Source organism: Vicugna pacos, chromosome 26, assembly GCF_048564905.1.
Source record: "Vicugna pacos chromosome 26, VicPac4, whole genome shotgun sequence".
NCBI classification, from domain to species: domain Eukaryota; kingdom Metazoa; phylum Chordata; class Mammalia; order Artiodactyla; family Camelidae; genus Vicugna; species Vicugna pacos.
This window is the reverse complement of record NC_133012.1, coordinates 15,925,154-15,948,935: the sequence shown is the minus strand read 5'-3', so window position 1 is coordinate 15,948,935 and position 23,782 is coordinate 15,925,154. Positions and strand designations below refer to the sequence as shown.

The window sequence follows — 23,782 nt, the reverse complement described above, 5'->3', positions numbered from 1 at the left end:
TTTACACAAGATTCCCAAAGAAATCTGTATAAAACATTAAAGTTTAAGAAGCATTGCCCTAGCATACTCAAATTAACTAGCTTACTAAGAGAATGCTGGGATAACAAATGTTAGTTTTTCTTCATTTATTCATATGACAAAAAGCATTTTTGTGGGGTCTGGTAATAGGGAATAAAAAGTTCAATGAGTTACCCAAAAGGCCTCTTTCAAAATGGTCATTATCTATTTAAATGTTCTCTAGTGGCATCAAGAGTGATCACTAAGAAGGCACAGTAGTTGTATTTCATTCATATGAATGGTTTCAGATCGTTGATAATCTACTAAGTAAATGAGATCCTCCCAAATCTACATAACTGAAAAATTATCTCAAAGATGATAATGTATAAGCTGAAAAACTGTTACCCCTGTTCAAATGTGCTTGTTTAACCACCAAATCAGATTCTCCACATGGGAGTAGGGGTAGGAGGCCAAGGACTTTAGGATACATGAAGCACTTTAAAAAAAAAAAAAGGCATGTGTTCTTTTTTACATCTATAGTTTTCATCAGAGTTTTCAAGGGTTCCATTACCCAAAATTGGTTGAGATGAACACCATAGAAGTTTACAAGTGGATATTTTTACTGCAGTTTCCCAGGAGCTTTACTGTACTTACATGTGTTGTTGAGCTTCCAAGAAAAGGAATTAGCCTAGTGCAGTGATTATTCACTTTTCTGATTACATGTCTAGAATATTTTGTTCTTAAGCAAATACCATCTCCTTGAACGCAGAACAATCTTTCAAGGCCACAGACAAAAAAGTATCTCCTGCAAACCTGAAGGAGCCTCCTTTAGCTATAATATTCTAGATTTTAGCCAACAAAATATTTTTAACCTATTGTTAGACTTCAGTAAGTTCAAGAATCATTTAAAAAAAACTATTTTTTAAAAAGCGACATGCAGTTAATACTATAAAAAGAACTTTGATATGATACTCAATGGCAAGATTCAATAAAATATAGGTTAATATTCTACCATATTAACTAAGGTTGAGTTCCTGAAGGACTAAGAGCAAACTTTAAAAAAGTGGTTTCATCTGTATGCTATTCAAAGATTGCAATGCAGTTAGAGGACCACTTTTTAAAATGAATCCATCAAAGATCCAGCCACAAGTTATGAAAAAAGTGTTGCATTAATATTAAATAAGAGAACAGCAAAACTTCTGAGCTCACAGGAACCATATATATAAGAAATACAAGTTTTAAGGACAAAAAGAATAAATGCCATATTTTAAAACATCTACATTAAGCCCTATTTGAAAAATTTTATTTAAAAAATTTTTCAACGGTAACTAAAAATGACTCTGTTCAAGTAGGCCTAGAAAAGTATCTACGCATCTAGCCACACTGAAATTAAATATGTCAACATGTGAGAGTAAGGTTATCAACATTTATGCTGATCAATATTCAACAAATTTCAATACTTACCAATATTTTTAACTCTGCTTTTCAGCTGAGTAGAATGCCTCTTCTTACTCTTTGCTTTGGGAGTTTTATCTTTAGATGCCAGGCTGGCCTGTGCAGATGCTTTTCTTGTCTTGAATGTTTTAGTTACTGTTGTTGGATCTACTGGATCAGGCATACTGCTAAAGCTTTCTAATGACTCTTCATCAAACTGGCGTCTTCTCCTGCTGGTATCTAATTGATTTTTGTGATTACTATTTGTTGTTTTCTCTACAGACACTGTAAATCCAGTCTTAACAAATGGTTTTTCTACTTCACCTTCTTGGTCATATAACCACGGTGTCCTACTGTTCTCCACCTCCTCTTCGGGCTGTTTTTGATTCCTTACCAATGAAAATAAGGTTTCATATATTACAATGGTAGATTTCTAAGTCTACTGAAAACCCCAGATATGCTTAATTTATTGTCTACGAGTAGATTCAACTAAATAAAAGTATCAACAGGCTACAAAAATATTCCCACAAAACATGCATTAAACATGTAATATTATATAGGCTAATGTACTAAAGTACTTTAAACTTTAATTCTGGACCACTCTCACCAAACTATTTTCACTAGTGGAAGTTCCTAACCAAAGATCAAACATTCATGAGGGATAAAAGTAGAAGTAGAAGGGAATCAAGGGAGGATGGGACATACAAGGAAAAAACACAAAAAACTTATAGGAACAGCAGAGAAGGAACCGTAGTAGAGTTTGGGAACATACATGGATCTGTGTCACCTAAAGCAGTTCAAATATAACCAGAATTTGTTGAAAACAATTGGCCATGCAACTAGTAATTTATTTCTCTGAATATTCAAGTCTAGTTTAATTCTGTTAGTCTACAGTCATTTTCCAAATTTTATCCACTCAACATTGGCACCCCTTAATGTGTTAATAAGTAATCACCAGTTATCTAAATTTGGGGAAAAAATAGGTAAAACAAGTTAAACAGGTCTGCAGTACTTCTCATAACTTTTAATATGCCAATGTGCTTTATAAATGTCTTAGAAGGTAACATGGTAAATAAAATGTCCAAAACTTTTTATTCCAGAACCTGACATGACAACAGCATTCTAAGAATGTATATTATATAACTTGGGAGACACTGACCTATAGGGAGCAGCTCAAGACGAAGATTAGCAAACCTATAGTTTGCAGGCCAAATTCAGCCTGCTGCCTATTTTTGTATTGCCTGAAAGCTATAAATGATTTATATATATATATATATATATATATATATATATATATATATATATATATATATATATATATATATTTTATTCTTAAATGGTTGAAAAAATTAAAAGGAGAAAAACAGTTTGTGACACATGAAATTTATATAAAATTCAAATTTCACTGCCCATAAATCAAGTGTCATTAGAGCACAGCAACTCATCTGTTTACATATACAACTGCTTCTGAGCAAAAATGGCAGAGAGAAATGTTTGTGACAGACACTACGGCCTGCAATATTTACTATCTAGGCCCTTTCAGGGAAAATTCTCTGACTTCAGCTCAAGACTACAGTGTTTCATCTGACCTCTTGCTACCTCCAGCCATTTAATTCAGGGAACCTATAATAGTTGAGATTTAGGAAAGAAATAAGGTCTAATCTGAAGTAGGTCAAGTATCTAAAGTAATATTAGATATCCAAATCCAATTTTTTTTACTATCATATTATATACAAAATATGGATAATAATAAAGTAGGGACCTTCCAAGAGAAAGCTATTCACTGAAGTTTTGAGTAAGTGTTTCTTGCTTATGATGGAGATTCATTCAAACATCATTTCTGAATGGCAACTGTGCACTAAATCCCTTCTTAGGCTCTTATGATAGAGTATTTTCATGGAGCAACAAGGAGTCAACAAGGTTAGGGAGGTTCACCATAGGGTTCCTAGAGGCGAATACAAAGTTGAATTCTAAGAAGTTTCAGTTAATCAAGTAAAAAACCAAAACCAAAAAGCTCATGATTTAACAATTAAACTGTCAAAATGCTAATTTAAGAACCTGAGACAAGCCCAATCACATAAACAAAAGGGGAAAATAATGAAAATAATTATATATTAATAAAGGGCTAGGAAAGACAAAATCACAGAGAAACTTCTGACTGAACAATAGGCTCCAGTGAACTCCAATTTTTCATCTTTTTAAAGATTTTTTATGAAGAAAATAATAGTAACAATAAAAAGTCTACCATATTTTTACCAGCTGGCTATCAAAATCACCTTCTGGATTAAAACAATCATTAAAAACATTTCTTATTGAGCTATAAAAAATGTTTAGAGAATGATTAACCTGAGCCAATTCAGTAAGTCTTTCATACTACTTGAGTCAAAAATTGTAACTGGGAAGATTATCATATGAAAAAATAAATATGAGAAACAGAGTAAAAGAAATCCTTACTATGACTGGTAACATGTATCGCTAAAACTTCCTTGACAAGAGTCGCTTTTACGATCTAACAGCACTCCACACTGCATCTGGATGGACCTTCGGAACTTAATCTAATCATGGGCTATGAATCAAATAAAAAAGCCATCACTTTATAACAACTATCCTCCAGCAGTTAATATCAGTTTCTAGTTCTCAATCAGTAAACTGGTAAAACCTTAAAGACAGATACCAAATCAAGGCCAAAAGGCACTCTTTGGGTTAGGTCATATCCTTTCAAAATGAATCTCACAGGGCACCCGGACCAAAACTCTGAACTTCTCTCGTACCAGGGTTAGCAGCAGGTATATGTGTGAGAGACACCAATATGAGGTGCCAAAGCTTCAGATTCCCAATGTTATTAAGCCAAATAACCACAAACATCCTCCCTAATTACATTTTCAAATTACGTATAATCAGATGTAATCACAAAGTGATGTTTAAAGCAAATAATGGATTATGTTCACAATCAAGTACCTTTGTTTTTCTGCTCCAACAGAAGAACTGCTTTCAAAAGGTTTCGGAAAAGCCATGTATTCTGTTTTCCCTGAAGGATTCTGGGCTAATGGTTGCTGCTGTTCAGTGGGTGTAGAAGTATTCTGAGAAAAATCTCCAAAATTAGAAGGAAATAAAGGGCTGAAATTCATACCTAACAAATAAAAACAATGGGCAAGACAACAATAAACAAGCACCTTTAGCCTTAACACAAAATTAAAAGACAGTTTTAATTAAATGTGTGCTTCAAATCCACCAAAACAAAAATTGTAATTAAAATAAACTAACACTCATCTATTCAATTACTGTTCTTACAGCTCAGTCCACTATGTTTTCAGCATTGATGATACGAAGATAAATATTGATCTCTACCCACTTAAGAGCTAAAAGTTAGAAATAACAGTACCTGACATTTACCAAAATATTACTGGATGCAGGAGTCTATTGTAGGCCCTTTACATGTTACTTCGTTTAGTGCTCAAAACACTATGAAATAGAAATTATGTTCATTTTACCAGTGAGAAAATGGGCTTAGGGGTCAAATGCCTACCTAGTAAATGAAAGAGCTGGTTAGATCTTGGGTCTGCATGACTCCAAAGCTTATGTTCCTTCCACTTGACTTTAATTGGGAAGTAAAATATAATTAAATACTTACCATATAATGCTGTATCAGAGGTATTTGCAAAGGGCCACTAATAACTTGGGGGAGAAGGGGATCAGGGAAGGTTTCACAAAGTTGAACTAAATTGTGAAGAATGAACAATCTTGCTACAGGGTTGGCATGGGTATGAGGCATATGATGATGAAAAGGAACTGCATATGCAATTTCTTATATTATTTCTTACTTAAAAGCCTACTCAAAAAACATTTGCAGCCAATATTAATCTACAGTAGTGAATTAAAAAGCTCGTGAAATTGTTTAATGCCATTGCTTATATAATCCTGTTATTTTTTTATACACGCTGATATGTGGATATTTATACTCACGAAGACCTCTCAACCCTTTTTCTCCTTCTGTATTCCCTGGCAAACACCTTCAACTCCTCCCTCTTCACCATTTAATTTATTCTATACCCAGAATATATTTTACATTATTCCTTTTTCTGTACCATTACTGCCAAATGCCTGAGGTCAAGCCGTCATTCCTTCCCAGATATTACTGCACCAGCCTCCTATTCACCATCTACACACTGAGCTCTTTCCCTCCAATTCCGCAACACTATCACTAGTGCAATCTTTCTAAGATATAAATCTCACGCTACCCCCTGCTCAAGTCCTTCAACGGCCCCACTAGTCAGCACCAGAAAGTCTAAGCTTCTCTGCAGAGCGCAAAGGCCCCTGGGCTCTCCGGCCACATCACCTGCTCTTCCCCCACCAGGGCCCTGCACTCTAGCCACACTTGGTGACCACATTCTCCAAGTGATATACTGCTTCACTGCTTTGTAACTCTGGGTGTGCCCATTGATCAGAAACCCCTTTCCCTTCTAATCTCCCTGAAAATAAATTCTATTCATTCTTTAACTTTGATATCACTTTTTATGGGAAAAAACAATTTGCTGACAATCTCTTGCCCTAAGGAAAAACAGGCCACTCACCTCATTTGTACCACTGCTAAAGCATCCACAGCCCTGTACCAAACATTTACTCACGTTCTTAGCTTCTTCACAAGACTCTAAATTCCTTAAACATGAGCCTTACTCATCTTTGAATCCTAATCATTTACATTAGTGTCTGGCACATGATGGGTACAGGAAAAAGTCTGAATAAAAGCCTAAACTAAATAAAATTACATATAAACCTAAACCAAGCACTCACCTTTAGTGTAGTGGTGTATCTCCCTACCAAGAAGACATGAAGTTCCTCTACAAGAGGGTCATCTTATTCAACTCTCCTCTCCTAATGCTTTACACAGTACCTGACGCACAGCAGCCAGTAGACAGGTTAATTCCCTTTCTCCTTGATAAATAGTTGTTGAATAATTCGAAGGTATGAGACTAAGCAATCATTTATAATTTACTTAATTTCATTAATGACCATATTAAATGTTCACTATAAAGAAACGATGTGAAAAAGTGTTTGTAACTTTCTTTGCAAACACGTCCTACCATTTCAAAAGGGACTAATGAAAAAAACCTATGTAATAGACAAGTGATACTCTCAAACACTTTGCATTTATTTATTCTCCACTTACATTTTCAGCCACTTACCTGGTGCAAATGATGAAAAATTAGTAAACCCTGGCAGGTTAAACAGATTTACAGGCTGTGCTGGGAAGCTGAAAGGACAAAATAACCCAGGAGAAGGAGGGTGTGATGCACCACTGCCTCTGTCCTTGCTTCCAGGCTTTTCTGGATGCTGATTTTGTTGGCGCATAAGTTCATCGAGCATTTGTTTCAACCTATAAAAATTTAAGCAGTTAGTAATTTAAAGATCAATTATATTACCATCTATTCAAAGTACCTTCAGAAAGAACACATGACTCAACAGTATGCAGAACAAACTGACTGCTCTGATGTCTACAACAACAAATATTTGCTTGTCTTGCAGGCTCAATTCAATAACCTACTCTTTGGAACAAGAACTGCACTTAGCACTTCTATCAGACAGTACAAATAATCGTAACTAACTCATTTTTATTGTTGTTTACAGCTTTACTGAGGTCTAATTTACACACTATACAACTTACCTAATGTAAGTGTAAAGCTGAATATTATAAATTTTTAAAAGCAAAAGTCAGGTCCATATTATTAAGAAGGAATACTAGGCAAATCACTGCTTATAAAATTCCCAGCTGACAGAGAATATTCAAATATGCTATGTGGCTCATGCCTTTTTCTAGAGGTAACAAAACTCCTGCTCAGTTTCCGCACTTACTATACAGTCTCACCACTTCTAAGAAGCAGATTACCTTTGGACGTTATTCTGTTGCCACGTTAGCTGGGTGTAGCACTGGTTCAGCTGGTGCATTATCAGGTGTACTTGAGGAGATGCAACGTTGCTGGGCATGACACTGTAGGGGCCTGTGAGAAGGGTTTGCAGCAGACAAGACAGAGTCTGTGGAAAGAAAAATTTTAATAACAGGCACCGAAGACTTGAGAAAAATGTGTTCGAAAACGGGATAAAAAAAAAATTTACTTCCATAGTAAACTTTACCTGCTGGTCTTGCATCAAAGTCTGACAAATATTAACACTGAAATCAAGTTGTTTCTTTAGCTGATTAATTTGTTCTTGCCACTGTTCTTTCTCTTCTACGTAAGAGAGTTCTGACACCCAACGAAGGTTCTCCTGACGTTGCATGCTGATATTCTGTTGCCTTGTCTTAGCTAGAGGATGATAATTTCCATCTGCTGAAAAAGGGCGATTGTTCTTCCACCTAACACAAAATTTAAAGCTTTGGTCAACGTATGTAATTATCTGGTTTTTTAAAATCTGGGAATAAATCCTTATACTCTGTCCACAGGCCCATATTCTCTTTTTAAGCTCACAGGACTTAACAAGTATGGAAAATAGAGAGGGAAATAGTTTGGACTTCCAGCCTTGTAAAGTATCATATTTTTTATTCTTTTCCAGTATTTTTTCATTCATGTTTTACAAGGATATGTCTACATAATTCTGTATTCTGCAAAATGAAAATAGTTACTGTATCACAAACATTTTTCCATTCTTCATGCTTTAAGCTTAGCCACATAACATTCTATCAAGTGGAACTACCTAGCTATCTTTTAATCATGAAACATCTTTCAGTTACAAATAACAATGTAATGAATATTCTTGTTGACAGACCTTTTTCACTATCTGTAATTTTTAATTTTTGCTTAATTCACCAAAACAAGAACAAAGATCAAAGCTTATGAATCTTGATGCAGTCTAGCTGGGATCTATCTCAATGACATGGCAATACTCTTGTGATAAAATAAGTAATACATCTATTCTTTGTCCCACGTTCCCAGCACAGAGATCCTAAAACTCTTGGCATCTCTTGAGTGAAGATTATCTTTTGTTATCTATAATGATCCCCCACTTCTTAGCAGACCCTAGGTAGCTTCATGATGGGGGCTGGTTGCCAAAAAAACCAATCAGGTGATTAGAGAGTTGGAACTTTCAGCCCCATCCCCCAATGTCCAGGGAAGGGAGGAATGGGAGACTGAGCTTAATTGTCAGCGGCCAATGATTTAATCAACTATGCCTACTTAACGTAACCTCCATAAAATCCCCCAAACAAGGAGGTTAGGAAAGCTTCCGGACTGTGACACTGAGGTGCTAGGAGGATGATGTGCCAAGAGAGGGCACCTCCCCCCGACCTATACCATGCCCTTCACATCTCTTCCATTTGGCTGTTTCTGAGCGTAGCTTTTATAAGTCAGTAAAACCAAGTGTTTTCCTGAGTTCTGTGAATGGTTTTAGCAGAGTATGGAACATGGAAAGGGGTTGTGAGAACCCTCAAATTTGTAGCCAAGTCAGACAAAAGTGTGGGTACACTGAAGACTTGAGACTTAAAAGTGGTATCTGAAATGGGGGCAGCCTTGTGGGACTGAGCCTCTTAACTTGTGGGGTCTACCTTAACTCTAGTAAGCGTCATAATTGAGTTACACTGTAAGACACCCAGTTAGTTCAGATAATTGAATTCTTTGGTGTCAGAAAGACATTGAGACCCTTCAAATCAAGCAAAAAATTAAAACAGTGAAACTAACCTATTTTTAGTTTCCTTTACATTGTAAGAGTTACGATTTGCACCGTTAGGAGGATACATAGAGAAGTTATCATTGGAACTGGCATCTTGTTCTTCCTCTTCCTCCTCCTCATCTGTTCGAACAACCCCTTCAGAAAGGTAACCATCTTCATCTCCTTCTTCATCTAGTGCACACTGTGTAGAACCTCCCCAAGTTGCCATTGTTCTAGAGATTAAGAAACAAAAAACATGAGATCATTCCAGAAATGAGCTAAATACTTTACCACCTACTATGTGCCACATATTGTAACAAAAATACATGTATATAAAATGTGTGTACATGAAATTTCATTTAGTCATAGTAACTATGAGATGGGTGATACCCTCCAACAGCTATTATATGGATACATATACTCTGCCTTCCACAAAACAATTCTTTAATTAAAATAGTAATCCTATCCCCTGAGACCCTCTCCTAAACTAAACCCCTCTCAACTTTCAATTTTCCTTGATGGAGAGTTTTCTAGATCAGAGCTGTCCAACAGAACTTTCTGCAATAATGATCTGTATCTGTGCTGTCCAATATTGTAGCCATTAAGTACACATGACTATCGAGCACCTAAAAAGTGGCTGGTGTGACGGAGAAAATGAATTTTTAACTTAATTTATTTTAAATTCAAAGAGCCACCTATATCTACTGGTTGCCACATTGGAAAGCACAATTCCAGGCCCATTGTTCTCAAACCTAGATGCTTATCAAAGCTATCTAAAGAACTTTTTAAAGGTACAAATGTGTGGTACTCAGAACAAAATAAAATATTGTAGATACAATTCGATCAATAAAATGCATACTGGCACTCGAAGAACAGGAAAAGTTCTTTTAAGAGGAAGAAAGAGAGTGAGGTTTGGTAGAAGGTTCCAGAAATGCCATCTGAGGACAGCAAAAAGTAAGATCAAAACAAATGTGGATTCAAAATTTTAGATCTGAATACTACTAAATAGTTAAGTAATTAACTGATTATATAGATGACAATTCTTTTACAAATATTCTAAGTATTTCAAACGTAAATCCTAAAAACTAAATGTTTTACGTAATAAAATGTTTTAAAATTCTTAGAAAACTTACAAATAGTATGTGCTTGATTTAAGAAAAAAAAGCTTATTTCTGGCCTGACAGAAAAGCACTACAAAGCATCAACCATCTTCCTTTTGTAAGCTTAAAACTTAACTAAGAAAATAAGGTTTATATACTCAAGAAAATCTGTATCATTGTTTGATCAAGTACCTTAGTAATTAAAAAAGAGAGAGAGAAAGCTAATGCTATAAGAAGTTAGAAGACAAAGTAGCTGGATTTAAACTGAGTCACAAAAGTGATGCTTAAACATGAGCCTCGCAGAAACAGCAGGTTCGTGCTGTGATGCAGAGGGGAAATGAGGGTACCCAGGTGATGTTTCGAAAAATGATTTATACAGCACTCTTACTTTTCTGTTCTACTTTGCTGAGGTGTACACAGGTTCTCAGATCCATCACTTCTCAATGAAACAGCCACTGGAGATGCAGTTTCAGCTAGACCTTGCCTCCTCTGATGTTCAGCCATCAAAACTTCAAGCTGCTTTCTCCTCTGTCGCAGCTCTTCCCTTAACATTTCATGTCTTCGCATTTCTGACCACAACTGTTATTTTAAAAATTAGAGCCAAGTTAGTGTAGACATTTGGATTTGTTTTAGCCAAAAACAAGAGGGTAATACTACTGTCAATACCAATAAAAGTATCTATTTTCACTCTATCCTTTTATCCTGAGATATCTATGAAGACTAAACATTTTAGAAATGACTAAGCAAAAATTAGGCAATCACAGATTCCTAATGAAAACAACTAGCACCCAAATATACTTTACCAATAATTAAAAGAAAGTTACAATGTTTTCTACAAATCATATATAAATAAAATTCCAAAGGATATAGGTCTTTCTAATGAAATGATTACTATTTGCTATAACTGTCCCTTACATACAACTCTGCCAAATATTTGCTAATAAAGAGCAAGACTATTTTGAAAAGATCTCAATTACTTTTTAGAAAAAATTATTTCTTCCCACAACTAAAAGACAAAAAAACAGGCTACATTTAAAAACATGTTTCACCCATATTCAATTTTCCTCCTTAAGATGTGACTTAAGACTCAAGAACAACAAAGTACAATACCTCATTATCGACTACTGAAGAATCTTCAGGCTCAAAAACAGATTTGCTGGTACTGGTTTCATTTTCATTAACAGCTGGGGTTGAAGTAACAGCTGGCATATATTTTTTTGTGGGACAATTACCTGCACTAGTGGCCGATAGCTAAAAAAGAGTTAGTAAAAACTATTACAAGGAATTAAAGCATTATGTCAATTTCATAAAAGCAATTACTTTATTACTTCTCTAGTGCTCTAGTACAGTATTTAATTTGTTATTACCAGACCTCAATTGCTACCATGATCCAAAGAAAACTCCACATAAAGAAACAAAGATGAAAACACAGGCTAAAAATTAGACCAAAAGTAACCCCTCTACAGAACAAGAGATATGAAGGACAAAATGTTATTATGGAAAATTTCGTATATTCAACCCAACCCATGCATTTATTCATCTGGACATTATTTAGGTTGAAGACAAGAAAAAAAGATTAGATAGAGTAAAAAAGGTTAGGTGTCTAGAAAATAAAGTTATATGAGAAATACCACTTGATGTTTCCCTTTCTTTGAAAATAAACCTGACTGAAGAATAAAGCCAACCAATAGATTGTAGGGAAAAATCTCAAAAAGAATTTATATTCCCTCTCAATAAAACCCTACTCCTGATTACCTGACATCGTCAAAGACTGCTCACTCTCTGTTCAATCTTAGAGACCCACGCATAGGGTACTATTTAATAAGTAAAGGTATATACATTTAATATTTGAACTATAAATAAAGTATTTTAAATAATTTCCCTGGAAAACTCATGATGGTTTAGCATCTTTACTATGTAGTTGTAGTCCAGTAAAAAAATGGAAATGCTTGTCTCTTAAGTGCAAGTTCAAACCAGAATATTTTACCATAATAAATAGCTATACTCACGTTCTAAATCTATAGCTCGTTAGCCCAGTAAGTGAGAGTCAATTCTTACATGCTATCTTTCACAGTGTAAATGAATATCCCTAAGTCATTTCATTAGTTCATCTGTTTCATTAATCGTAAAGGTAATAAATACAAATCCATCAAGTCACTACCAAAAAAGACAATACTTTCAATTGACATTAGGTCTGAAATAGCTTCCTTCTGACATATGAAAGGAATTTCCTAATTACCTGCAGGTCAGGACATGCCTTTTGCAATGCTTGAATTTTCTCTTGAATCTCAATCAGTTTCTTCCTTTCTTCCTGCAACTGTTTGAGCTCTCTCTGTTGCTGCTGTAGTTTAGCCTCATAAAATTTCTCTCTATAATTAAAATGACATTATACTGTGGACTCCAGTAAATCTGATAACACCATTAAGCATGATGTAACATAGTACCTAGCAGAGTACCTGCTCTCTCATAGGCACTAAATTTTAATGACATGAAAGACATAAGCCTCACATACCTTGCCTTTTCATTTACTCCAGCATCTTTCTGTATTTTATTGGCATTGCCTCTAGTGTTATTTGCATTTTGTTTGGTGTCTTCTTCTGGATAGAAATCATCCAAATTTGAAGTATTGGCAGAGATAACTCCTTGATCTGCTGCATCATCATCCTAAAATAGCATTAGTATATTAAAATAATTGTGATAGCTAAAGACAGTATCCAATTCACACCACAGTAAGTATCACTAGGCTATAAAATTTACATAAACTTTAAAGCAAAAGAGAAATACATGCTTTTTAGAGAACAATGAAGTTCATCCTCTACCAATGGTAGGAAATAATTGGAACTAGGAACTCTTGATATTAGATAATTTTTCTTAAGATGTAACTTTTACATTAACAATAAACAATGTCCATTATCACCTGTTCACTTAAAATTTTATATTTCCTCACATTGGTTTTTCAGTTTGCCAAACAAGTGCCAACAGCTCACAATTCAAAAACTAATGAGAATGTACCAAAATCTGTCATGACTACTGGAAAAACAACTGAAGTTCGTATCTTCCTAACAGTAGATCCATATCTTCTGTTGAAATTAACAAACATGCTTATTAAAATGGGAGGTTGGGGGTAATCCTGGTATCTTCTTTAAAATATTTACCACTATAGATTTTATATATATTTATTCATGCTTCCTCTGAAGACTTCAACTGAAACTTCAACATTTGGAAATATCATTTTAATAAAACCTTAAACAGAGCTGACTCTTAATTATAAAACTGTCTATAATTACTTTAAAGTTTGTAGACAATGGTATTCTCTCAATCTATAAATGAACCTAATTTATTAGTAAAATGGGTAAGATTAGAAAGAAATTGAGTTGGGACTCAAGAACAGAGACACTGAATCATAAGACATTTTCACACAATAAAGATGAGGAAAAAAAATGTGGGGGAAAAAAAAAAAAACTGCCTGAAGCTGCAGATGGTAGCATGAGGTGCCTAAACAACTGACATAAACTCCAACACTAACAGAAAGTAACTGACGGAAGAACTATTGTTTTAACACACGTTGCATCACAGACTGAAGATCTAAAAGATGGACACCTGGAGGCCTCAAAGACACAAGGTTTCATAAGGGCCATATAGCTGTCCAAGCTAATCTAATCAAGAAGAATACTAGTAGTTTTACATAATCATAACTATGTAATTGTTAGACTGTCCTCTGAGTCTCATGGGAAAGAGGACCTAACAGGTAAAGGTTCTACCCTTAACAAAGTAAGAAAAATGTATAGATCTTAAACATATAAAAACATGAAAGTTTGGGATCATATTTTTAATAGCTCTCCTTCAGGACAAGGCCCTTTAATCCCTCTGGGTTGCACCTGTCTCATTTCTCATTTATGTATTTCAGGTCTTAAAGCACTCCCTGAAGCAAAAGAGCTCCATTTAACATAGCCTGAAATTAAGCTAATTCATCCATAAGCCACCATATTATTTGTCATTTCTGATCTATTATTCCCACTCTGTATAATACACCTGAGGAAAAGAATCTTAGCGAAAAAATGAGAACGTAATTAACAACTCCAATGACGCTCAAAGACAGCACGACCTATTATTGTTATTTGCTTTAGAAGCTGTTTTAATTTGTTCAAATAGTAATGATATACGATCAAAGTTCAGAATGTAAAAGACATTTATAAGTCTCCTTTCCTTCACTATCTCCCAACTAATGCCATTCTTCATGGGTAACCAATGTTATCAGTTTATGTATTCTTCTACAGATATACTTTGAATACATAAGCAAAAATACATCTGTGTGTTTAAACACCTTTGTTTTTATACGTTTATGCTCCTTTTTCCCCCCAAAAGCCCTTTTTATAATAGAAAAACCTTGAAAAAGCCAAGATAATTCCAGTAATGATTAAGCAAGCTATATAGCATGTCAATATAGTAAAATGTAATCAAGGGTATAAGGAAATGAATCCATTACCACTGCCTAGATATCAATTAATATAGACATTCTGGAGAACAATTCAGCAGTGTTCATGAAAATTAAAATGAGCATGACAAAACAATTCCACTTCTTCATACCTGCTCTTGAAAAACACAAATGCATCACAAAGCTTGTACAAGAATGTTCACTGGATCATGGACAGAGAATACAGACTTGTGGTTACCAGGGGGGTAGAGGGTGGGAAGGGATAGACTGGGATTTCAAAATTGTAGAATAGATAAACAAGATTACACTGTATAGCACAGGGAAATATACACAAAATGTTATGATAAATCACAGAGAAAAAAATGTGACAATGAGTGTGTATATGTCCATGAATGACTGAAAAATTGTGCTGAACACTGGAATTTGACACAACATTGTAAAATGATTATAAATCAATAAAAAATGTTAAAAAAAAAGAATGTTCACTGGAGTGTTGTTTCCAAATAGTGAAAAACTGGAAACAACAAAAGTATACATCAAAAGGATGTTAGACTGAAGATGGTGGAGTAGTAGGACCCTGAGCTCATCTATCCCCACGACTACAACAAAAACACAACTGACTGTTAAACAACCATCAAAAAAAAGACTGGAACCTAGCAAAAAAGGTCTTCTTCAATGGGAAACATAATAGGGAGCCACAGCAGGACAGTAGGAGGGGCGTGTTCATGATATAATCAGGCCCCATACCCTCCAGGTGGGTGACCCACAAGCTGAATTAAAATTAAGTCGCAGAGGCCCTCCCACAGGAGTGAGAGTTCTCAGCCCCATGTCAGGCTCCCCAGGCTGGGGTTCCAGCATTGGGAGGAGGAGACTCCAGGACATCTGGTTTTGAAGGCCAGTGAGGCTTAACTTCAGGAGCCCCACAGTACTGGAAGAAACAGAAACTTCATTCTCTTAGGAAACGTACTCAGAATCTTGCGTGCACCAGATCAAGGGCAGACGCAGTGATTGCACAGGAACCTGAGCCAGACCTGCCTGCTAGTTTTGGAAGGTCTCCATGGGAGGTAGGGGGCAGCTGAGGCTCACCCAGGGGACATAAAAGCTGGTGGAGGACATTCCTGGAGTGTTCATCCATATGAGCTTTCCTGGAGGCTGACATCTTGATTGGATCATTAGCACCAAGACCTAGCCCCACCCAACAGCCTGTAGGCTTAAGGGCTGGGAAGCCTCAGGCCAAAGAACATACTGGGAGGGAACGCAGCCCCAGCCATCAGCAGACTTCCTGAGCCACAAACATCTCTAGATAAGCCCTTAGTCATGCCCCTAGCCACCAGAGGACCAGGACCAAGTTCCACCAAGCAGTAGGCAGGCACCAATTTCTCCTCCCAAGAAACCTGCATAAGCCTCTAGTCTAGCCTCATCCACCAGGGGGCAGATACCAGAAATAAGAAAACAACAATTCCAAAGCCTGTGGAAGGAATCTACAAACACAGGTCAGACTCTACCCTGGGACCGGGTGGACCCTGGCCTTTGGGTGACAAGAAAGGAGTGCACTGCTGGGATGCACAGGACATCTCCCACAGGGGGCCACCTCTCCAAATATAGACAATATGAGGCAGCAGAGGAATATCTTTCAGACCAAGGCACAGGTAAAATCCCTGAAGAAGAAGTAAGTGATAGGAGATAGGCAATTTATCAGAGAAAAAGTTTAGAGTAACGATGGTAAAGATGTTCAAAAAGCTCAAGAGGAGTATAGATGCAAGCCATACTTACCTGTACCATAGCAACAAGATCTTGTAACTGTCTAAGTTTCTGTTTTGCAGCCATAAGCCTATTGATCTTCTGTTCAAATTCAGCATCTTCAGGAGTCTCATCCACCAGACTACTCCTATGACTGGATAATGAGGCTCCACTGGCGGCCTCATCTTCTGCTTCTTCCTCCTCTTCTTCATCATCTTCACCTTGTGCCACATGAATCCCTTGTTTTCCTTCTCTATTATATCTACAGTCTGCTGAAAACATAGATCGATGAAATCAGTAATGTTAATAAACTTACAAAGAGTACTAATGAAAGAAAATCCACTTCCCAAGAATAATACATAAAACTATCTCTGAATACAAGCAATCATACCTAAAGACGGAGCCACATTTAGAGCCCTTATGTTGGCTGATCTGTTGTTAATTTCACAATTAGAATTAACTGATCTACCATCTCTATTATTAGAAAGACACTGTGCATTAGAATTACTATTTACTTCATTCCAGTTGGCAGCTACTTGTGGATTTCTAAAAGAAAGAAAACAATCTGAAGTTATTTATGGTAAAAAATATACACAGATAATTAAAAAATCAAAGTTCTAGAACTGCTGATAAAATAATCCCAAACTATGAACATCATTGACTATTCCCCATTTAAATTTGTTTTCTAAATAATTGGCTCTTGCTTTTCACTAACGTCTGATATTTTGATAAACATTTGAAAAATCAAGATTACATCTAAAAACAAAGTAGGAAAATGAAAAGTTAGATACTTCTTATGATTAACTTGTATTTGATCTAACAAACAGCAAATTTACTAAACTACTGTTCCAATATTTCCCCATTTTTCTTTACAGGACAAGTAAGATCATACTGACCAAAACAGCACACTTACAAGAGAAAAGCTTAAATAAATGGCAAATGGCAGGCACTCTACTGAGGTTTTTTGTTCCATATTAAAAGTATTATTAGGATGAATACCTTAGAAAAACAAACTTATAAAGAGTTCTTACCTAATGTTAGTAACAGGTTCAGAATTTTCATGCTCAGAATCATATTCTGACTCTTCAGTTTCTTCATCTTTTGTGTTTTCATTTACAGCATCTGTCATCATATCTGATGTCTGTTCATAATAATGAACTAATTCTCTTAGTTCATTCAATCTCTTTCGAACTTCATTTAACTTCCTGATAAACAACAAAAATGTATGCATAACATTAATACTCAGTTTAGCAAAATAAAGCATGCATTATTTTCAAATAGCAGCCAGCACAAACAAAATTTTAACCTAGTCAAACATCCAGGGGGTTTGACTATAAAGTAATGAAATAAATTTCAAGTACAACTTATGCAAAATCTCATCACTTTATTCTTATGCTGTTTTAGGAACAAAAGCATAAGAAATCCCATTTTAAGTGTTTACCTAAGCTGGTATTAAAGTTTACAGCCTAAAACTCAAATGTCAAAAATATCCCCACATTTCTTAATAAGTATCAACAATGTTAATTACTAAATATTCCATTTAAACAGTACCTCAGGCAAATCAGGTATGCACGCATTATCGAGCATTTATAGAAGGTTCTCATATTGTCCACAATATATAGAGATCTATAAAGTACATAATATGTTTACCAAAAATAATAATTAGGTTTGCTGAGTTTTTACTGAGTCCCAGGAACTATGCCAATGTTTTTTAATCCTTAAAACATCTCTGTGGACAAATATATTATTATCCCAGATGAAGAAACAGAGGCTCAGTGAGGGTGTAACTTGTCCACAGCCACACAGGCTTGTGAGATATAATTTCAGGGCTTTCTGACCCTAGAGCCTGGGCTCTAAACCATTTGAGTATAAAAATCTTTTGACTGTAGTCCTTTTATTTGGAAAATAGGAATACATTAGTTCACAGGAATTACCTGTATTACAGTGTCACATTCCTCTTAAAACAACTCAAAGAAGGCACATATAACAGACACCTCTACCCCTGTATCACTTAAGAAAGCTTATCATATTAAATAAATTCAAGTCTTCCAGAATTTTCAACAAAAGGCAAAACACCCCAAAATTTATCCCCATTATTCAATTCTAATCTATGTAAATAATGTTTGTAAAAATGTTTTACTGGAGTTTTTCAGTTGGATTTAGGTGGCCTTCATTTTCACACTGATTCTGAGAAACTAGAGAAGTAGCAGGATAAGGAACAGATGACGTGAGGCTATTGGATTCTCCATTGACAACTGGTGTTAAGCCTACAGGAGCAGAGGGAGCTGAGGTTGTACTTCTCTGATCCACGCTCCTTTGTGGAGAGGCTGAAGAAGGCACAACTACCAAAAAATTAAAAAAAAAAAAACACTTACCATAAACAAACAAATATATATCAATAAACAATACATATTCATAGTTTACTTGAATACAGAAAGATTAAAAAGTAAGTCATTAATATCTTAAATTTTGCAGCTTTAAATTTTAGAAACTTTAGGATACAACATTTAGGCCACTTATTTATTAATATGTCTCTCAACCAAGAGTTAAAACAGAAAGGAAAGACTAAGGAAAGAAAAGATCGAAACTGACAAGACTTGTAATACTCTACCTTGAAAAGGTAAAAGAGTACTTCTCTGATAAACTTGGTTCTAAGTTAAGTCAAATAAGGCCACTGGTTATGATGTGCAGTGTACCATCTACAGATCTTTACAGGGCAGCCCTAACGGATTAGGTCCCTTAGAGTGTTCCAAACGCACGGTTCAGAGGAATTCTATCTGGTCTCCAAGATGGAATTTTTCTTGTTCCAAAAGATAAAGCAAAAAGGTTAAAGTGACTGTGGTACATAATACTATAAAATAATAACCAGTAATAAAATTTTCTAATTAGGTGACGTCTAATCCTCTGTATCTCTTGAAATACATTTTAATTAATTTTCCAACCACACAGGTCAGACAACAATATTTATGCCTTCAAGGGCAATGAATGAAGACTCAGAATCTTTACACTTCTCTCTTTCCTACCACTTTAAAACCATCATCCATTTATCTCTTAAATTTGTTGCTCACATTACCAATTGCTACAGCTGGTTTCCAATAGTCTCTCTATTCCTTGACCGTTTTATCTTTTGCTGCTGTTTTCACACTATTTCCCAGGGGGGAAAAATGATTTTTTTAGTCATCAGAGTGCTACTTGCTTTATGTGTATAAAACTGACCACAAGACTTGTGAGTGCAACTTCCAAATTTTAAGTTTCCTTTAGTTGTGTTTAGGAAAAATAAGCACTGGGATTAGATTATACTCTAGAGGAGGAGGAGAGTAGAAGTCAGGGAAAGGACGGGACTATGTCTCAGCGCAAAAATAGTATGGTTCTTTGGGGGTGGCAGAGAATGAAGAAATGAGTGAAGAACAAGAAACAGGGATCCAGAGATGATGTTTTCTGTAGTAAGACTGCAAATGGCATGTTGAAGAATAATGACCAGTTAGTGCTGATCCTACTGACACAAATTTCCAGCACTATAGCTCCTATCATCATCTGTTTGGGTAAGAGGCAGGGACCAGGCTTGGGAAGGTATGAGGATCGTTAAGTGAGAACTAATAACTGACCTAAATTTAACAAAGGCAATTAAAACATCTGCAGAGCAGGAAAAACAGATCCTACAGTACAGCTAAGATGACTATTGCCTTTCCTATATAACTAGGACAGCTGGCTCTCTGAACCCGAGTTTCTCATCTGCAGATTCAACCAGCAGCAGATACAAAATATTCAGGAAAAAAAAAATTCCACAAAGTTCCCAAAAGTAAAACTGGAGTTTGCTGCAGATGACAACTATTTACACAGCATTTACACTGTATTAAGTATGGTAAGTGACCTAGAGATGACCTAAAGTATACGGGAGGATATGTGTAGGTTACAGGCAAACACTATGCCACTTTACAGAAGATACGAGAGCACCCTCAGATTTTGGTCTCTGTAGGACGTGTAGGGGTGGTGCTGGAACCAATCTCCATGAATAGAGGGATAGCTGTGTAACTAGTATAACTATAAGCCTTTTCTACTCCCACCTGAGATGACTATTTCTATATTTTAAGAAATGATGTGTTTGGGACTTCCTACATTAAAAAAGTTTTTCATCTCTCACTTTTTCGTGTGTAAATATTTTAAAAATCTGTTTTAGTTTTTAAAACAAAATACCAATTTGGATTAGTTTTTCTTTAAGGGAAAAATTTAGATATACTAAAAAGTACAGTATTACTATGTCAAAGTACCTAATAGTTACCTTCTTGTATACTTTCCCCTTATTAAAATCCTACCAATTTTTCAAGGCCCAAATTTATTCTTTTCCTTTTCTGTATTTTACAGAACAGATCTACCATTTGGCTTTTATTATACATTGCCTTGCCACTTAAAAACTTTTCACTTCCAAGTCCCATTTTCCTGCCAAAAATTTTAATTTTCTGGAGTAACTATGTGTTTATTCATTCACCAAATAATTACTAAGTAATTTTTACATGCTGGCATAAATACTTACGTGTCCCCTACCTAATACTGCTGAGCCAGATTTACTTACATGACGAATTGTTCAGATGCTGATCTCGAAGTGTATGAAGTTCTCCAAGCAGTTTGTCCATTTTTTGTTTCTTTTCTTGTAACACTCTCATTTTGCTAAAAAGTTGGACTTTCTCATCAGGTAACTGTTCTGAAACTGATGGATTTCTGCTCTGAGAAACCTCCCTAGTTAATGAAAGACTTTCTGCCTGTCTTCTATTGTCTGGAACAGCTGGAGGCTTATTTGAAAAAAGAAGAATAAAGATTAAAGCAATTAAACATTGCATTCTTATTTTTAAAATACGTAAGTATTCTTTATAAAAAGAGATAAATACTTGTCTAGGTGTGCTGGTGGGTAAACATATGTCTTTACTACTCCCAAATTACATACCATTTCCTGATGTGCCACTGTAACATACACATATACAGAAATCTATGGTTTTATAGACACCCATAACTACACTGAATCACTGGACATTATTATTACCTGGATCTAAATTAAATGCTAGAAATGCCACATTTTATATAGAATAAACCTTCGAAAATCTCGGTCTCTCCCTTGCCATCTTTTTAGAACCACCACCACCAACTTTAACTTCTTAACTTATCCGTTTTCCCTACCATTTCTTTCCCATTAAAAAAATTTCTTTATGAAATATTTCAAAACTCCATTAAGGATTAGGGAATCACATAATGGATAACCACGACTGAGCTTAGTCAAATATTAACATTTTGCCACATCTGCAATTCTTTTTTTTAGGAAAAAACATATAGCATTACAGATGTGGCTATAGCTCTCTATGAACCCATCCCCAATCCCTTTACTCTCTCAAGAGGGAACCACAATTTGGAATTAGACATCTACCATTCTCATACATGTTTTCATTTTGTAATGCCTATGTATGTATCCATAAAAAACATACACTCTTTATACATTTTAAAACATAAGCTAAGTGGCATCCTTCTTAAACTTGCATTTTCATTCATTAGCTCTGGTTTATTTACTGCAACTGGTTATAGGATTTCACTCCACGTGTATATCATAATTCATTAATCCATTTTCCTATTCATGGACATTTAGGTTGTTTCTGGTTTGCTATTAACATAACGCTGCCATGAACATTCTTGTGCCTATCTCCCTATGAACATGTGACAGTTTCTCCAAGGTGGGCCACTGCAGGGCACTAGAAAAAATGTACTACATATTGCTAAATAACTCTCCAAAGTAGCTGGATCCTTTTATTTTAACTTGGTCAGCAGACAGGAGGTAATGCATCTTCAATCATACTCATTTCCGGTGGAGAGGTATTAATTCACCCTTTCTTGCTCAAGGCCCACAGATAGAAATTTTGCATTTATATCATTATTTACAAAGATCATCAAATTATAACTTATTAACTCTGAAATTAAACTTAAGAACTTTCTTAAAATTGTTACTAAAATTTTGCAGAAATATAGATTCACACAAACTTAACAACTATGACTGTTAACAATTTCTGAGATGAAATGAGAATGTGTCATCTAGGAGCATGCAAACAGGAAATTTCACTAATCAGACTACTTCATTCAAAGTGGATTTTTCCTCTAATTAAGTGTTTGCTTAAGTATAGTGCCCAGACTACCAGCACTGGAATCACATGGGGGGATGTCCACCCCAAATAGATAAATCATAATTTTGGAGGTGGGGGAACCCTACTAACCAAAAATCTACAATTTTTAACAATCATGCCAAGTGACACTTATGCTCAGTAAAGTTTAAGAAGCACTGTGTTAATTAATGTGATTTTTATACCCAGTATACTAAAAAAAAAAAAAAAATTAAGCTACCTGAGAATCACGAAGCTGATTATGAAAACGCTGAATTAAATCATTCAATTCTTCATTTAGCTCAGATGTGATACTAACTCCAGATAGGCTACCTGTAGTTTCTGTTACAACTGAAAAGAAAATTAACAACTATTCATTAAAGCAAATAATTAAAATCAACACTTTTTCAGTTTATGAGAAGCTAAAAATAAATTTGGAGGAAAAAAAGGAACTTTAAAAAAAAAAAAAACCACCTACCATAACTTGAAACTAGCTAACCTTCAGATTTATCTGCCAACCAATCATTTTATTAGAAGTTTCCATCTAATCTAAAAGTGGAAAAACTCCCACAAAACTCCAGTATGGTGGTTCATCTTTTTCTGTCCCAACATTCAAGGAGGGATACTACTACGTCCCGGTTAAGAAAAGTGACTCAACACAGTAGGGGTGCGGGCAGGTCTATCAGGTTAGGTTGGAGGAGTGGCAGGGAAAGTGGTTAGTATGAAAAAGCACAGCTGATTCTGACAGCTCTCAAACCCACCTCCCCCAGCAGAATCAGTGCTCTAGTACAGGGGCCGGCAAGTTTTCCTTAAAGATTCAGATAGTAAATATGCTAGGCCTTGTGGGAATACAGTTCTTGTCTCAACTACCCAGCTCCTGCCATTGTAAGACAAAACCAACTATGTACCATATATAAAAAAATGGACGTGGCTGTGTTTCACAAAACTTTATTTCAGGTATTGGGCCTAATCCATCTGGCCAGTTTGCTGACCCCTGCAGTAGAACAGATAATTTACTGAGGCAGCTACTTGTGATAGAAGTTATACTAAAAGACCAGTTTTTATCTTCCTACGTAAGTATTCCTAAGGCAGTATTCTGATGACAATTCTGTAAATTACTGCTCTCCTAGCCAACCAACCCATGCTTATTCTTTCCAGCTCTAGAAGAAACACTGGCTATAAATTTGCTTCTCTTTTAAAAGAAAATACTAGCTTTTTCAATGAGAAGTTAGAATTTCAGAGCTGGATAGAATCCCACATATCCAGTCCAAACTATGTGAAAAAAAGAAGTTACTGTCTAGATA

At 35.5% G+C, this 23,782-nt stretch overlaps 1 protein-coding gene across 22 annotated transcripts in view; it reads right to left on the bottom strand.

Moving 5' to 3' along the window:
* Nucleotides 1–23,782, bottom strand: part of PCM1 (pericentriolar material 1) — an 80,821-nt gene that overhangs the window by 34,188 nt on the left and 22,851 nt on the right. For 15 of the 22 annotated variants that reach the window (XM_031691438.2, XM_031691435.2, XM_031691437.2 and 12 more), the window contains 16 exons: nt 22,720–22,829; nt 20,915–21,131; nt 18,485–18,686; nt 17,376–17,549; nt 16,736–16,890; nt 16,378–16,616; nt 12,682–12,833; nt 12,409–12,538; nt 11,280–11,420; nt 10,558–10,748; nt 9,099–9,302; nt 7,561–7,780; nt 7,316–7,461; nt 6,615–6,805; nt 4,390–4,561; nt 1,462–1,820 (listed from right to left, as the gene is read on the bottom strand). In XM_031691438.2, the coding sequence (XP_031547298.1) occupies nt 1,462–1,820; nt 4,390–4,561; nt 6,615–6,805; nt 7,316–7,461; nt 7,561–7,780; nt 9,099–9,302; nt 10,558–10,748; nt 11,280–11,420; nt 12,409–12,538; nt 12,682–12,833; nt 16,378–16,616; nt 16,736–16,890; nt 17,376–17,549; nt 18,485–18,686; nt 20,915–21,131; nt 22,720–22,829 (3,003 nt within the window). The remainder of the gene's footprint in view (nt 1–1,461; nt 1,821–4,389; nt 4,562–6,614; nt 6,806–7,315; nt 7,462–7,560; nt 7,781–9,098; nt 9,303–10,557; nt 10,749–11,279; nt 11,421–12,408; nt 12,539–12,681; nt 12,834–16,377; nt 16,617–16,735; nt 16,891–17,375; nt 17,550–18,484; nt 18,687–20,914; nt 21,132–22,719; nt 22,830–23,782) is intronic. The other 7 variants (XM_072950400.1, XM_072950404.1, XM_072950406.1 and 4 more) reach the window with 3 other exon arrangements.